This window comes from Epinephelus moara, chromosome 19, assembly GCF_006386435.1.
Source record: "Epinephelus moara isolate mb chromosome 19, YSFRI_EMoa_1.0, whole genome shotgun sequence".
Classification (NCBI taxonomy): domain Eukaryota; kingdom Metazoa; phylum Chordata; class Actinopteri; order Perciformes; family Serranidae; genus Epinephelus; species Epinephelus moara.
In genome coordinates, this window is record NC_065524.1 from 26,634,070 (window position 1) to 26,651,516 (window position 17,447).

At 43.1% G+C, this 17,447-nt stretch overlaps 1 protein-coding gene across 29 annotated transcripts in view; it reads left to right on the forward strand.

Moving 5' to 3' along the window:
- ank3a (ankyrin 3a) overlaps positions 1–17,447 on the forward strand; it is a 171,856-nt gene that overhangs the window by 104,532 nt on the left and 49,877 nt on the right. For 27 of the 29 annotated variants that reach the window (XR_007571765.1, XM_050072036.1, XM_050072030.1 and 24 more), the window contains exons 10-22: positions 238–435; positions 2,013–2,111; positions 3,300–3,398; positions 3,525–3,623; positions 3,726–3,923; positions 5,421–5,519; positions 8,572–8,670; positions 12,191–12,388; positions 12,628–12,726; positions 13,566–13,664; positions 13,782–13,880; positions 14,015–14,110; positions 17,185–17,257. Coding sequence is in view for 28 of the 29 variants with exons in the window: in XM_050072036.1 (XP_049927993.1) it covers positions 238–435; positions 2,013–2,111; positions 3,300–3,398; positions 3,525–3,623; positions 3,726–3,923; positions 5,421–5,519; positions 8,572–8,670; positions 12,191–12,388; positions 12,628–12,726; positions 13,566–13,664; positions 13,782–13,880; positions 14,015–14,110; positions 17,185–17,257 (1,555 nt within the window). In the remaining variant the exon portion in view is untranslated. The remainder of the gene's footprint in view (positions 1–237; positions 436–2,012; positions 2,112–3,299; positions 3,399–3,524; positions 3,624–3,725; positions 3,924–5,420; positions 5,520–8,571; positions 8,671–12,190; positions 12,389–12,627; positions 12,727–13,565; positions 13,665–13,781; positions 13,881–14,014; positions 14,111–17,184; positions 17,258–17,447) is intronic. The other 2 variants (XM_050072046.1, XM_050072049.1) reach the window with 1 other exon arrangement.

Genomic DNA, 17,447 nt, shown 5'->3' on the forward strand with positions numbered 1-17,447 from the left:
ACCTCGTTATAACAATGCTTCTGTAACCTTCTCAACAACTTCCTTCACAGTCTGTCTGTGCAGCGCATGGCCACGCCCTAACTTCCTGTGTCTGTCTGTCCATCTGTCTATGTCTTCGTCTGCGTGTGTGTTTGTCTCTTTCTCTTTCTCTTTGTCTCGCTCCCTGTCTGCCTCTCTCTCCTTCTCTCCCCTTCTCTCTCTGTCTGTCTTTCCCTCTCTCCCTCACCCCCACTGTAGAACGGGCTGTCGCCGCTCCACATGGCCACTCAGGGGGACCACTTGAACTGCGTACAGCTCCTGCTCCAGCATGATGTGCCGGTGGATGATGTCACCAACGACTACCTGACGGCACTACATGTCGCCGCCCACTGTGGTCACTACAAGGTGGCCAAGCTCATCGTGGACAAGAAGGCCAACCCGAATGCCAAGGCTCTGGTAGGGATAAAGAAGTGTACTTGGGCTGAAAGTGAAAAGTGATGTGGACTAAAGGATCCAGGAAATACTGTATAACAACTTAATTTAATCAGGAGAAGAACCTAACTGAGATTAAGAATCTCTCTCCCCCTGTTAAAGACAGCAGCAGCAAAAAAATAGACCACAAACTAAGTATTTAAATTAATCAAATATCAAGAGAATAAATATCAAACAGATATGGTAAGAAGGATGATATCTGGATTGATGTTCAATGTCCAAACATTCAGTCCATCCATCCATTTTTATCTGCTTATCCAAAGCTGGGTCGTGGGTGCATTAGGCTAAGCAACGTATTCCAGGCGTCCCTCTCCCCAGCAACGCTTTCCAACTCCTCCTGGGGGACCCTGAGGCGTTCACAGGCCAGACGAGATATGTAATCCCTACAGTGAGTTCTGGGTCTGCCCCGGGGCCACCTACCAGTGGGATGTGCCCAGAACACCTCTAACAGGAGGCGCCCAGGAGGCATCCTGATCAGATGCCCGAACCACCTCAACTGACCCCTTTCGAAGCGAAGGAGCAGCGGCTCTACTCCGAGCTCCCTCCGGGTGTCCGAGCTCCTTACCCTATCTCTAAGGCTGAGCCCAGTCACCCCACAGAGGAAACTCATTTCAGCAGTTTGTATCCGCGATCTCATTCTTTCGGTCACTACCCAGAGCTCATGACCATAGGTGAGGGTTGGGGCGTAGATGGACCAGTAAACCGAAAGCTTTGCCTAGAGGCTCAGCTCTCTCTTCACCACGATGGTCCGCCGATCCATCTCATGCTCCGAGAACAAGACCCTGAGATACTTGAACTCCCTCGCTTGGGGCAGTTGTTCACTACCAACCCGAAGGGGGCAGTCCACTGTTTACCAGCAGAGAACCATGGCCTCAGACACACTCGGCTGCAAACCGCCCTAGCACATGCTGGAGGTCATGGTGTGATGAAGCCAACAGAACCACATCGTCTGCAAAAAGCATTCAATGTCTCCTTAAAGATGGTTTTCTTGGCCAAAAGAAGGGTTCGTTCATAAAGAAAAATAAAATAATGAGTTAAAGTAATGGAGCAAATGTGCAAAGAAAATACTATTTTATAACCGCATTGTGCATTGTTTGGTAACTAAGGAACTTGCATCATATAGGTAGTGCAAAAAGAGCCATGAGACTATTGCTGCCCTGATGTGATGGCTTGAAAGAGGAATGAAAATAGTTGTGATACTTAGGGATACAGAGTTCTTCAAAAATGACATAAAATTAATACATGAGTCAGAGGAAGAAGAAGAAGAAAAAGAGAACTGGGAATGACGAATTCTGAAGTCTTAATTTGAAACTGACACAGTAGAATAGAAAAGGATTGAGAGAGAAAATATTTCTTCGTCACCCTTGTGGTTTGCAACTGACATTTTCTGTACCACCCTTTAATTTCCTGGCAGATCATTTGCTTCCCCTTATCAGCCAAATAAAAGCAGGAGCAGATGTTTTGTGACTGTGGAGAGTTCATCCTGTACAGTGAAGATACTTTACACTGAGGGTTTCTTTTCTTTTTTTTTCTGTGTGCAGAACGGTTTCACTCCACTTCACATCGCCTGCAAGAAGAACAGAGCCAAAGTGATGGAGCTGCTGCTTAAACATGGAGCGTCTATTCAGGCTGTCACTGAGGTACTGAGCGCTCTTTTCTGCTTGACTCTGCCTTTCAACACTTGGCACCTGAAGTGGTTTCTTTGATCCTTACTGAGCGCTACCATTTTTTACATTGTGACTGTCCTTGTAGCAGTGCTTCTCTTTGTTTGGACTTAAAGGGATAGTTCAGAATATTTCAAGTGGGGTTGAATGAGGCACTTGTCCATAGTCAGTGTATTTCCTACAGTGGATGGCAGTCAGTGCACCCCTAGTTTGGAGAAGTAGGCAGCAGTGCAGACACAGAGGCTAAGCAATGTACTGCTATGGACTGGGGGAGTAGCAAAAGAGTATTTTAGCCACCTAAAAAAAATCAATGTCAGTTAAGGTGTAATCTATAGTTAGAATATTTTCATCACTTAACCTCGCTGTCAGACAGCCTTTCTGACGCAGAGCTGAAGCCATCCTCAAAGCCACCATTTTACATACCACAAAAACTGATTTTACCTCGCAGAACATGGGAGTTGCTGGCCTCCCGCTGTCTCAATCTGTTTGTTTGTTTGTGTTATTGTGTAACTGTAATGAATCCAAACTAACTCTTTAAATCACCAAAGTCAGAAAACAACACAAATTAACCATCGAAGCAGCGGTAGACCAGAAACAGAATACAGAATACAGAATAGAATACAGTACACACGACATCATTCAAACATTAAAAGCCGTTTTGAAAAAAATAGTTTTGATGAGTGATTTGAACCGGGGGTGGTCAGTGTAGTCTCGAATGTGTTTGGGGACATAGTTCCAGAGGGAGGGGGCAGCTATGGAGAAGGCTATGTCACCCTAGGTCCGGTGCTTGGTCCTGAGTGGTGGAGTCAGGAGGTTGGCATCAGAGGAGCAGAGGCTGCGGGAAGGATGAGGGTCAGTGAGGAAGGAGGGGGCCTGGATATAGAGGGCATTGAGGAGAAGGACTTTAAATTGGATGCATTGAGGGACAGGGAGCCACTGGAGGTTCTGGAGGACAGGGGTGATGTGATCGGAGGAGTGAGAATGGGTGAGCAGATGGGCAGCAGTTTTTCTGGATGTATTGGAGTTAAAAAAAAATAATAATTTACCATCTGTTAAAAGTAAAAGTACTATTTTACTATCCCTTTAATGTCACTTCTACATGAATTCAGAGTGATTGCAGCTTTGTTAAGTTTCATGGTAATGATAAAATCTGTTTCTCTACAGTCTGGCCTGACGCCTATCCATGTGGCAGCCTTCATGGGCCACGAGAACATTGTCCACGCACTGATACACCACGGAGCATCACCCAACACAACCAACGTAGTGAGTGGATCATTTTTACTGCACTGTCACATGTTTGAAGGAGTAGATGATTCTGTTCATGGTTCCAAACCCACATTATTGCATTTACAAAACTCCCACTGACAACCTTCTCTGTGTGCCTTCCAGCGAGGAGAGACATCTCTCCACATGGCAGCCAGGGCAGGCCAGGCAGACGTAGTCCGATACCTGCTCAAAAACGGAGCCAAGGTGGAGACCAAGTCCAAGGTTAGAACACCGAGCCTCGTTATCAATCACTGCGTCGGGGAGAAAAAAACAAAACAAAACGATAAAATACTGGGCCAAAAGTCACTTTCTCCCTCTCCGCAGGACGACCAGACAGCGTTGCACATCTCCAGTCGGCTGGGGAAAGTCGACATTGTCCAACAGCTGCTGCAGTGCGGCGCCTCTGCCAACGCTGCCACCACCTCAGGCTACACCCCACTTCACCTGGCTGCCCGGGAAGGACACCAAGACGTTGCTGCCATGCTGCTGGAGAATGGAGCCTCGCTGTCCTCCTCGACTAAGGTGGGTCTGCTGGAGGATATTTTCCAGTGCATGACATCATGGAGTTGGATGTCTCCATTTCTTCCACATGTACTCACAACACACAAGAACCAAGCATCACAGGACAGACCAGCTTCATAATTTCAGTGCCACATATCTCCACTAGTGGGCACCAGTTTCCACTAGCTGCCATGGTGCTTGTCTTATGTTGATTAGTCAGAGTTCTACTATCACACAAGGCTCAACCATGTTTAGTTCTGTCACATACATAAATTTAACAGTGTTCATATTCAAGTCAGTGGAAGTATTAGTGTGGCCCGGTAATTTAAAACAATTATTTTTACCTCAGGAAGGCCGACCATGGAGGGTAGATGTCAGTTTTTGGTAGTGCCGGTGTCACATACGACTAATTGCAAAGATGAAGGTCATAAAGAGATTTAGAGTCGACTCTATGGAATTGGTTTGTGCATGTGTGTGATAGTATGTTGCTGGGGGCTGCGTTTGAAGGTGACCTCAGTCAGTGGAACGGATTAATGAACGGTAAACCCCATGGTGCCAGTGCTCTCTCTTCACACATGCAGACACACACATGGAGGATCTTTTGGGACGTCACCTGAGTCAGCTGTTCGACAAAATGGTGTCACACCGGTCCTGAAACAGAAGAATGAAAACATGACCTATTTGTGATGTTTACGAAACAAATTCATCATGAAACTGCCCACATTTTAAAACACTTAAGACAAATCTGTCTATGCTGCACATATGAAACTGTGTGAACATTAACCAATCACACAAATGAGGTCATGTGTTTCAGAGCGTGGAATGGGAATCTGTGGGAGTCCCATATTCCTCAGGAAAATATGACCCAATGTCTTTAAATATCTTCACATACACACAGGAAGGAAGCCGAGATTAACATGATCACATTATACAACAGACATTTATAGATCTGGAATACATACAGCAGGAAATACAGGCCTTTGGCTTCGATTCTCAGGGAACCTTGAAACAATCTCAAGTTAATTTGTTGTTCTAATTAAATTAGTCATGCACGGAGAATACTTATTTATTTATTTCATCATATATTTTAATTCAGATTCAGACAACTTTATTAAGCCCACCAGAGGCAATTTGTTCTCAAAGTACTTTTTTACCTGATGAAGGTCTGAAAACTGAAACATTATATTTCTAAAATGAAGTTATTGCAAGTTAAGGACGGCGTGTGAGAACAGTATCTCCCCTACGGCTGTTTTCTGCGAGAAATTAAAGGTGTTCACGAGCCTTGACAGTTAAATTTTCAACTAAAAAAAAGGATGCTTAATGTAATAATTCAGATGAGTTGTTTACAATCATGTGAGAAACTATGTTGTTATGAAGAAGGGTTTGACCCAAGGCGAGCAAGGGCTGACCTTAAACAACGTAAATATTCACTTCCTGTTTAAACACTACCCATCTCCATCCTCTCCATCTTTCCACTGTCTTTCATTTTGTTGATGTGTGTTATTTTATGTCCAACAGAAAGGGTTCAGTCCCCTGCATGTGGCAGCAAAGTACGGCAAGATGGAGGTGGCCAGTCTCCTCCTGCAGAAGAGAGCCGCGCCCGATGCTGCTGGGAAGGTGAGGCCTGCTGCACATCACGCTGATCCTAATCTCGACAACAGCTTTTTAAGGGTGTTTACAGATGTGTTGCTGCTGGAAAACATGAGCTGTCTGAGAATGGAGGGGGCTTGGCACAGAAATGAGTCATATATTAGGCAGGAGATGACACTCCTACACAAAGCAGGGGAAAATGAAAGCAACAGGAGAATAAACTCAGATTCTACGTCCTTGTTACAAGCAACCCGCAACGTGTGTCGGGATCGGAGCTGTAGTTTTCAAATAATCCCTCGAAACTCCTGTGAGCATACAAGAGAAGCTTTAGGAAAACAGCCAGAAGGATTATTAGAAGCTGTATGTAGAAGATACTCTTTATTAAAGAAAGGACAAAACATTAAGAAAGGAAGTATATATATATGCAGCTATGTCAACTTTTCTGGTGAAATCTGTTCAACAAAAGTCCAAAATCAGGAAGTCATTTAGATACGGTGACCATTTATCATCCTGCAAGTCTTTGTGTCGCCTGCCCTTATCCGACCTGTCTTTTAGAGAGTAAACAGAACCTGTTTGGAGCTGTATTTTCCGAGCTGCAGAAGGACACGGGGGTTGGGGTGGTGTTGGGTCGAGGTTGTGTGAAGGAGCATCAGGTTTAGAACTGATCCCAGGACAGCACAGCCAACAGATGCTTGTCCTGTTGCGAAGACCTTCTGGGTAGATTTGCTTCTATTCTCCCGATGATGCACTCATTCCACCTCCACATGCACACTTCATTTGTATACACATGCATACACACACGCACATATTGACACACTTACTTAGCACAGGCCTACTGGCACTGATTATGGTGTTTGCTAGTTGTGTGTGTGTCTGCGCCACCATCTGAGAGCGTTTAACATAATGGCAGTCAGGTATGATAATGAAGCTTCCACACTGCTCGGTGGTGTCGTGCTAAAGTCGGTCTCATTGTAACATTGGGTCGAAACAGAAAGCAACATCGGACCTTTGGTGCAGTTTTATTGCACTGATTTTATTTAGAGGTGAGAAGAAAGACAACAACTTAATCAGTTTTCTCACATTGTGACCCAAACTAGAAGAGACACATCTCTCCAGGACAGTTTCAACAACACATAACGCCCATGAGATCAGGTTATCAGGTTTTGTGCTGCTCACTTCGAGTGTTTGTTGAATATGTGGGACATTCCAGTGGCTCAGTGAGCATCCCGGGATAGAAGTTGTTTACTGTGTGCATGGGATACTTTTGGTGTAGCTCAGGGTGCACAGACACAAGCGTCGCATTTGAGTGTCTGGAGGGGCTCTTTAACCCGAAACAGTAAGAGCGCAGACCTCTAACAAGGTCAAATGCCCTATCTTGCAATATTAATAGAAGTAAAAAATAATTCTTGTATCCACCACATGATTCAGATCTGCTCCAAAATTTAATGAGTTCTTCCTTGGCTCCTGCGACACCCCTTGACCAGGTTTCATGAAAATCGGGCCAGGCGCTTTTTCGTAATCCTGCTAACAAACATACAATCAAAAAACATGAACTCCTTTGCGGAGATAACACCATGCTGCTGCTGCTAACACTCTAATGCTGCTACTCCTCCTACTGCTGCTGAAATATTAATAATTAATTGTTGCATCATCCCTGTCCATCTCCAATTATGCTGCATTGAAATGTTGTCAGATAAAATGAAGAAATAAAGGGGAACCAATTTTACACATCAAATTTGTTTAGATATCGTAGGAAGTACTACTGTGCATGTGGAAAAAAAGGCTGTATTAAGTATTTTGTGACTTCAGAGGAAGCTGTGCAAAGCCCCAGCCGACTCGAGTGATGTCACTTGAGTCGGTTGGGGCTCAAGATTACACGTTTGAAAATGACAAATATTTTGGGGGTGTGGAGTTAGACAGAAGTGAGGTTACCAGATCTCTGTAGCCAGCACCTCATTAGTCGCTACTAGCATGAGACACCTGAATCTCTGTCAGGGTTTGAGCTGCACTGTGGGTAATGTAGGCACCAAATTGTGACACTGAAAAAGAATGTAAGGGGAACAAAAGACATATATCTGGTTCTACAGCATTAAGTTTGATCCTTTTTAGTCAGAGAGTGTGAAAGGAGAACAGTCCTACATCAGTGGAGAACTCTTTTAAATGTTTCTACTTAAAGGGACAGTTCACCCCAAAATCAAAAACCCGCATTGTTCCTCTTACCTGTAGTGCTATTTATCAATCTAGATTGTTTTGGTGTGAGTTGCCGAGTGTTGGCGATATCAGCCATAGAGCTATCTGCCTTCTCTCGAATATAATGTAACTACATGGCAGTTTCAAGTGTGCATCTACTCATGGACGAGAGGCTTGTGCTCATGACAACATCAGTGGCTGAGCTGTAACGTTGGCTAGCTCAGTGGTGCTAGGTGAGCTAGCAGTAGATGCATGCTTATATCTGCAGGGTGATATGGTTGGCGGGTGTAGTTCAGCAGAAAGAAAATAGTTCCTACATGAAACTGCTCACAACAAGGCCTGTTGATTATCTTGAGTAACCGGGTCATGATTTCTGGGAAGAGACATTGCTGTTGAGTTTTTTAAACTGATTTCTTTTTTGGCACTTTGAGCACCACATGCTGAGTGCCATCTAGTTTGATTATATTCGAGAGAAGGCAGACATCGCTACGGCCGATATCTCCAACACTCTGTAACTTACACCAAAACAATCGAGACTAATAAACAGCACTACAGGTAAGATGAAATGGAACAAAGTTTACATTTTAGAGATACGTTTCACAGGCCAGCGAAGTCATGCTCCCTCTAGCTTCTTCTTCTATATCTCAGCATGAAGTTGTTGCTCTGAACTGTCTCCTGCACTAACGATCTTCCATCAGTCTGATGTCCATCTCCCGTCATGTCTTTTCATTCTGTTGGTTTGATTGTGTCACTTTACGTATCGGCGTGTTTGTGCTTGTGTGTGTTCATGATCTTCTAACCTGGTGCTATGTTGCATGCCTGTGTGTGGGGCGTATGTCTGTGCGTGTGTGTGTGGGTGTGTGTGGGTGTGTGTGTGTGGGTGTTTTAGAGTGGGCTAACTCCACTGCATGTAGCTGCTCACTACGATAATCAGAGAGTGGCACTGCTGCTGCTGGATCAGGGAGCTTCCCCACACGCTGCCGCCAAGGTATCCACACAAACACACATCAACACACATACTGAACTCACCTGGCTTGTGCCATCATGTGCCATCTCAGACCATTAACAATGTTCTGTATGTAATGTATGAATATCTAATGCTCACCCCTTTTCCCCCCTCACCATCCTGTCGAGTCTTTGATGTTGTGAGTACATGTGCAGCTTTTTCTTTGAGCTCAGCAGAGTCTTAAAAATCAATGGACGAGTCAGAATTCAGCTCACACTGTCAGCATGCTGGGCTCAGTGGTTTACTGGATGTTCTATTTTCATTTTCCTCATAAAAGAAAACTGGATAGCATATGTGAATGGACTGATGTTGTGTTATACATGTCGTAAATTACTCCGGAGGCTGTCACTGCTTTAAACCACCCTTTTGTGAAATGGGTCCCAGAGCCGTAAGTTTTGTGTGTTCCCAATAAAAAGCACTTTGGTAACTGCTCTTGTTGAAATGTCTGACAGACACAAACACACATGGTCGGTGACATATGGTCAAGTTGTGGTTAGTCTCCTGCTAGGCTTTGGTAGTCTGTCAAAACCACAGAACAAGTATGAGCAGAGTGGCTGAGCTGCCAACCAAAACATGGCAGGAAATGCCTTTTTTTTTTTTTGGCTGGACTGTCAACTGACATTCAAGACTCCAAATGTCTCCTGCAAGAGGAGACAAAAGCTTGTAAATCTAATTTATACTTGCTCGCCGTCTTCTCTTTTTGTCACTGACTGTCTCCTGCGAGCTCTCCCTCTCCTTTAATCTGTATCTGTCTCTATTTATTCCTGCCTCCCTCCCACACTCTTAGTCATTCCTCCCTGCCTCCCTTTCTCTCCATTTCTCCCTCTATAAATTGTGTCTTATTTGGCTGGGTGCTAAAGTTGGTGTGCTTGGTCTAATTTAAGGGCTTTTTGGAAAGGGATCAACCTGTGTTCACGAGAGGAGTTGTCTAGAAGCTTTTACACAAACAAATGCGAGCAGTGTCTGATCACAGAGTTGTGGCACAGAACATTGTGAATGTGTCTTATCTCTGTGCTCAAGACAGGAGGTGCCGAAATATGATTTTGGCTCATCAAATAAACCTCAGTATAAACATTCGAAAAAATTAGGACAGTTTTGTAAAAGTCTGTGACTTCATTTATAGATTTTCCAGTTTTACAGCTCAGTTTCACCAAATTTAGTGACAGTAGTGGCATTATATGTTCCTGCAAACCGTGAATATGCTCTCTTTGTATGTTTCATATTAGGGGCATAACATTCTCGGAACCCATCGGCTGTATTCGGCGTCTGACTTCCGGCAGATGGCGATACAGCCTCTGGGGGCAGACCCCCGATTTTTTGGCATTCTGGTTTGATTTGGGCGGAGGAGGCGAATTTCCGTTTCCGACTTCCGTTTATATATAAGTAAATATGCTGAACCATTGCGATGGATTCAGAATTTGCAGTGACGCCAATTATGTTCTGCCTCGTTAGTTCACCGCACGGACCGTTTAACCTGGCAACAACTGCAGCCGGCTCAAACGTGATTGGTCAATATCACGTGGACTACAAACAGCCTACAACCGGAAACCAGGGCTCTTCCGCTCTTCTTCTGGAGGCAAGATCTCCAGGGTTTACCTACAGACTCTACATTCACTGAATGTAGAGTCTGTATATAGAGACTAGGGGCATAACAATACATTGATCGGATGGATTTATAAATTCATTCAGTGATCAACGATCCAGTATCAATGATGCAAAGTAAAAGCATTGATCCATGTCATTACTTTTAAGATTTACCTTTATCTTGAAATTCCCATGGTTTGTCAGTGTTATCATTTCTGTCCAGGCACACCTGAATCCAATCGTATCACATCATATCACATCATATGGTATCGTTATTGTAGTGTATCGTATTGTATCGTATCGTATCGTGGCCTAGTGCCAGGTACATAATGTCAGCAGCCAAGAAATGTGGATATTTACTCATATCGTCTCATATCACTCACAGGCCTCTTGAATTGTGGCAGACGTTGTGATACCAGGAAATATTGTACTGTTGTCCAAAAAATCAATATAGTATCATATCATGATAAAACTTTTGATTTACACCCCTGTTTCATATGTAGGAGATATGTTGAAACTTTGCGTTTCAATTTTAAACTTATGTTGTGACAGTGTTGTGGTTATCATGTGGTTAGGTTTAAGAACAAAAAACACACGGTTAGGATCAGGAAAGCCTCATGTTTTGGCCTGAGATACCCAGTTTGGTCACCACAAATGTCCAGAGCTGTTAAATAGACCTGCTTTTGTCGCTATAAACACAGCTGAGCATGTCTAGAAGTCTGTCATTTCTTGGTCTCTAACAGTGGTCACCTGCTGTCTTATCAAGCTATAACACCATCCGCCAACCCCCCTTTTTCTCCTGATGAGAAACTCAGCTCATATACAAGTAATCTGAACTATGTCATATGTATGAAACATTTAAATGAAACATATTTGTGGTTTGCAGAAATGTACAATGCCAACATTTTACTCACAGGGCTGGTGCTGACCCTAGAAACATGAGACTCCTCCCTTTTCCCTCACTCATCTCATCCTTTAACTCACTCTCTCGTAAGCTAAAATCACTCCACCCCACTGTGGACCTCAAGGTTGCCCAGAGAGTTCAAACTGCGACTAGTGGGGTTCCTAACGGGGAAAATGTATTTAAATGCCGTCTTTATTTCAGTGCTGTCTCGCAGGTCCTCTCAGTGGTTTTAAAGTGAGGAATGTCAGAATATTTACTGCTGCCTTGTCTGTTCATATTGTGTCTGTGCATTTTGTTTGGGGTGTAAGATGTTCATTCAAGGAGTTCTACTTCTTTCACCAGGGATAAATGTAAAATTGTCATTGGTGGATAAATTGTTGTATTTTTATGGTTGTACTTTAAAAAGAATAGGTCAAATATAATCACAAGGATCATTTACTGGATGACAGACAAAATGTCAAGGCCTTTGTGCATGTCTTTGAATTGAACGTCCACAGCTGGGACTATTTTGTTAAATCCAGTCACACGATTTGGTTGCATGACAGTGTGCATTTTACGTCAAGAAGCAAATCTGTGCATTATGACTTTTCTGTACTGATGCCACTTTATTACTCTTAATTACTTCTGTGGTTGCAGTTATGTTAAAGGACTTACTGCTGAAGCCACTGATGGTTTTTGGTAGACGCTCATTATTTGGCTTCGTGTGAGGGTCTTGGTTTTAGGATTGGGTCCTTCCAGCTCAGCAAAGAGTTTTCTGTGCTGTTATTATATCAGACATGTTGTATGTAATGAAAATGACTAACCACAGTGGCCATCCTACAGGTTGTAGTTTCCATGCTTTAGAAATAAACTATACTTTGTAATATATAATAGAAAAGGACACTTAATGAAAATCTTCCTGGTTTTACACAGCACTCAGCATTACCAGCCAAATCTCAGTACAGTGTAATAGATAGAGGAAGAAGAGCTTAATCCAGCTCTTTGACCACAGCGTCTCATTCTTGCCTGCCTCAGAATGGCTACACGCCGCTCCACATCGCTGCCAAAAAGAACCAAATGGACATTGGGACCACGCTGCTGGAGTACGGTGCCGACACCAACGCAGTGACGCGGCAGGGCATCAGCCCCATTCACCTGGCAGCGCAGGAGGGCAACGTGGACCTGGTGTCACTGCTGCTGGCCAAGAACGCTAACGTCAACGTGTGCAATAAGGTGAAATCAGTGACGCAGTTACAGTATGTTACCAGCTGACACAAACACCTGACTTGTAACCCCTGCTCGTATCACCTTAACTTCCATTTTTGGTATGTAGATAAAAATAAAGACACCAACCACTAGTTTCCAGTATCCTGCTTCCTGAGAGCAGGTTTCAGTCTTGTTATGTGCTCCGACTGTAACAAATTTAGTTGTGTGTTCACAAGTGTCTCTTTGTGTCCTTTCCTCATATACAGAGCGGACTTACACCACTCCATTTAGCAGCTCAGGAGGACAAGGTCAACGTTGCAGAAGTCCTTCTCAACCACGGGGCTGATGTCAGCCCGCAAACAAAGGTACAGCTTCACATACAACACACACACGCATACACTGCAAACACACGATCAGATAAAGGTCTTTAAATCTTTTTGTCTTTATGTTTTTCTCTCTATTTAAAGTGGATTTTTCTGTTATAGTTTTAGAGCATTCATGGCCGCAGAAAAATACGCTCACACACCCTGTATGGCACACACACACACACACACACACACACACACACACATTTTTCCGCAATCATCTCAGGTGCTACATAAATAAAGGATTGATACCTGAGTGGAAGGTGTTCATGTCTTTATGGATGCGCCGCACACTGCAGCAAATACACACACACACACATGCACATGAGAGGGAGCATGCTCTAATATTCAGTCACACTCGGTCACTTACATTCACTTACACACACACACACACACACTCAGGCCTCATAACAGGCTGCTCACGTTCACTGAGACAAACCTGCAGTCGCTGAAGGTTGGAGTAACACAAGGTTATGTAGTGTGTGTGTGTGTGTGTGTGTGTGTGTGTATTTGTGCTGACAGGACAGTTGTTTACAGCAAATAGGTTATTCACTCACTGATCTCCTCTATTACCATTATGCACTGTGCTCATAATTCAACAAGGACATGAAATATGATGCAGTTTTTATTTACTATCAGAGAGAACATGCTAAGGAGTAGAGGCAAATGAAATGCTCTCAGTAACTCTTTTAATTAATGTTATTTCACTTTAAATGAACAGCCGGTGCTTGTGAGACTGTGATGTAATGAGATGAGGCCACCAGTCAGCATACGCAACCATATTTTCCTCCTCTTTTCATCTCCTCGCCCTTTCATGTCTGCGTCTCTTCCTCATGCAGATGGGTTACACTCCGCTGCACGTGGCTTGTCACTATGGCAACGCAAAGATGGCAAACTTCCTGCTGCAGAACCACGCCAGAATCAACGGCAAAACCAAGGTAGTAAGCAAATGTTCAACCACTACTGTTTTTTTATGTAGATCTTCATCTACATCCAATATCATACAATTTTAATATTTCCTTTTTCCCCGACTGTGTTTGCGTGTCTCTGTCTAGAACGGGTACACTCCTCTACACCAGGCAGCTCAGCAGGGCCACACCCACATCATCAACCTGCTGCTTCAGCACGGGGCCTCCGCCAACGAGCTCACTGTGGTCAGTGCACAAACACAACACGCGCACACACTCCATCAGAGCTGAAGCGTGATGAAATACTGAATGCTCTTTTGTGTTTTGTTTTTTTCGTGCGTCTCCTGTGAATAACTTCCTGTTGCTCTGTCACTGGTCAGAATGGGAACACTGCCCTATCCATCGCCCGTCGTCTTGGATACATCTCTGTGGTGGACACTCTGAGGCCCATGACGGATGAAAACCTGAACACCATGGTGAGACACTGTCCTCCTGTCTATGGGATCTCATTTGGTTAAATGAACATGATGTCTTTCACATCACAAACGAAATTCGAGCTAGTTTAGGTCTTTTTTAAGTTTGAAATGGGTGAATACAAGAGCCAAACCGACACAATAAAAGCAGGTGACATTTAGTGAATTAGCATGCTTATCACTGAAAAGCTCTTGTTCATCTTTAAGAGGTTTTTTAGTACCCAGACCAAATGAGACAGTGTGAAATTTTGGCATTCAGCATCATTGGTTTTGTGTTTCAGCACATTAGCAAATCTCAAATACTTTGCTTCATTTACTCATTTTCATGGTATTAAAGTAGTAAAGTTTTTAAAATTGATTTCCTACTTTCGAGGGAGCAATCCACCTTTATTTGTTTATTGAATTGAAACTAGCTCTAAAAAGTTAGCATCTTCAGCAACCACCAAAAAGTATTGCATTCACGACCTTCAAGGCAAGTAATGACTTAAAACCTGGACAGTGTTTTTTTGTGTGTAACTGATAGAACAAAATAGAATAGAAAAATAGGAAACACTTTACTGTCTACTTTTAGCAGAGAAGGACAGAAATTAAGATATCTCAAGTAGCTGTTGCTACTGGACTAAAATATCCTCCTGAGACTCTGCATCCTGACATGAGGACATCACATTTTGGGTTTACTTGACCTTATACTTCATTCTACTTAACTCAGACCTGTTGTCCTCGTTCATGGACACTTTTTTTAAGAGCACAATACACTAATTCATGTAAAACAAGATGGTTGCAACTTGTTTATTCATGATTGATAATCTTTATAGTTTGATAAGGCAACAAATTTGACCAATTTTAGCAACAGTGACAAGCTAAGACACTGTTAATTAAGAAGTACTAGGGCATGGGGACTTTATTATCGTCTTGTTTGAGGACACTGGGATTTTATTGTTGCCTCGTTTGAGGACACTGGGACTTTATTATTGTTGACTATGTTTAGTTTTTTATCCTTATCAGGTCCTACTGATCCCAAATAGCTAGAAGAAATCAGAAATGCATACTAAACAAAAGTTCAGGTCTCAGGAGGGTATGTAAAACCACTAGTGTTTTTCATTGAGCAGCTGTATTGAACTGAATTGTGCGACCGACTCCTCTCCCAAATCAAAACTTAGCTGGTCAGCCAGCAGCATACTGTAAGCAGAGTCAGTGTGTGAATCCTGCGAATCAGCCAGCAAGTCAGTCAGTCAGTCAGTCAGTCAGTCAGTCACGCTGTGTCACGTGTGCAGTTGTCCTGATTAAGAGAGAGAGGGAGAGGGCTTAGATTGGAGCTTAAGGTTCCTCCTCAAATAGCCCAGGTCACTACCAGCGATCTGGTCCACACACGTGTGTGGGGGGAGGAGCGGTGAGAGAGAAGAGGGAGAAAGTGGGAAAGAAAAAGAGAAAGGCATTGGGATGATGGAGCGGTGACAGGAAGTCAGTGGGGGGGGGGGGCAGTAAATGGAGAGACAGACAAAGAGGTGACTTAGGATCCTGCGCAATCAGCAGCAAAGTGTATTAGATATAACTGTCTGTGTGTACAGTGAAGTAACCTAAAGATCAAGGTCGCTCAGTGACACCTCAGTGGAATTGATGTATTATTCACTGCGCACAGGCCTCTGCTGTTGTTTGATGTCTCCATTGAACCTATATCTGCAGCCTGTGGGGCATTTGCTGGTCGGATAAATGGCCTTCAGACATACAGTAGCATTACTTCTTACTGTGACAGGGGCCACGGCTAAGAGTCAGTTTAATGTCCATATTAGGAAACACACGTGAAGGTCACTCTTTAGCTGGAATGTAAATGCTGAGCTTGTCATTAACCTAGCACAGTTGTCTCCAAAATATTTAGTTTCAGGTGAAATAACATTTTCAAAATGCTTGCGAGTATTGGCAGTGGACCTAACTGATCATTTGATATTTTATGGTAATAGTCTTTTAAAAATCTACTACAGATTGTATCTTATATTTTCCACTGGAACTGGTTTAAAGGGACAGTTCACCCCAAACCCAAAAACACATATTTTTCCTCTTACCTGTAGTGCTATTTATCACTCTAGATTGTTTTGGTCTAGGTAGCCCAGTGTTGGAGATATCGGCCGTAGAAATGTCTGCCCTCTTTTGAATATAATGGAACTAGATGGCACTCGGCTTGTGGTGCTCAAAGCGCCAAAAAATTACATTTGAAAAACTTAACACCATTGTCTCTGTCCAGGAATCATGACTCGATTACTCAAAGATAATCCACAGACCTTGTTGTAGGAACTTTTTATAGGAATTATTTTCTTTCTACTGAAATACACCTGGCAACCAAATCACCATGCAGAAGGAAGCGTGCATCTACTAGCTAGGGCTGCCCCCTAATAGTCGACCAAATGTAAGTCGACCAGGAAGGTAATTAGTTGGCAAGATTTCATGGTTGCTTTGTCACAAAAACAAAAACAAAAAACATGGCGTATCATCTGAAACATGTCAGTAGCTACATGCCCATTAGCCACTTAGCACAATCATTACTGCTTTGCCCACAGCGTCATTAACAGGCGGCTCGCTCAGTGTGTGACGTGCACTTGTAGATAAAATATAGGCCTATATTAATGAAGGTTCATTAGTACGGTTTTGTATTTCTCTGTAATGTAGCACAGTGTTAACAATGTGACTGATACTATTCTTTCTCACACCTTCAACTCAAACCATTGTGTTGCCTCGCCCAAAATATCATTTAATGATTAGATTAATATCGTAAACATGCAGGTGACTAGTCGACTAATGGCCATAAATGATGACTATTGGTCGACTAGCGGGCCGCCCTACTACTAGCTCGCCTAGCACCACTGAGCTAGCACAAGCCTCTTGTTGGTGAGTAGATGCACACTTCCTTCTGCGCTGTGACGCAGTTGGACAGCTAAAACAAAAAATATGTATTTTGATTTTGGAGTGAAATCTCTCTTAAAAGTTTAAGTGCTTTTTTCAGACTTAAGATTTCTTCAATAAAATAATGTTGATTTGACAAAGCTGAGTTTTTCAGTCGTCCATATTTTTTCCCACATATACAGAGTGCATCAGAAAAACACAAAATCAACGTCCCAGAGACCATGAACGAGTTCCTCGACATGTCAGACGATGAAGGTATGTGACAAATTTTTTCTTCATTCTCCTCATTATCAGCCTTTAAGTACTAAAATTAAATTAATTGATACTTGCAAACAGTTGCTGTGACTTGATTTTGATATGTAATATAATATAATACACTGCATGAATTCCATACACTTGTGATTGTGTGCCACGTGATGTCATTTTCATTAAGATGTGCATGTTT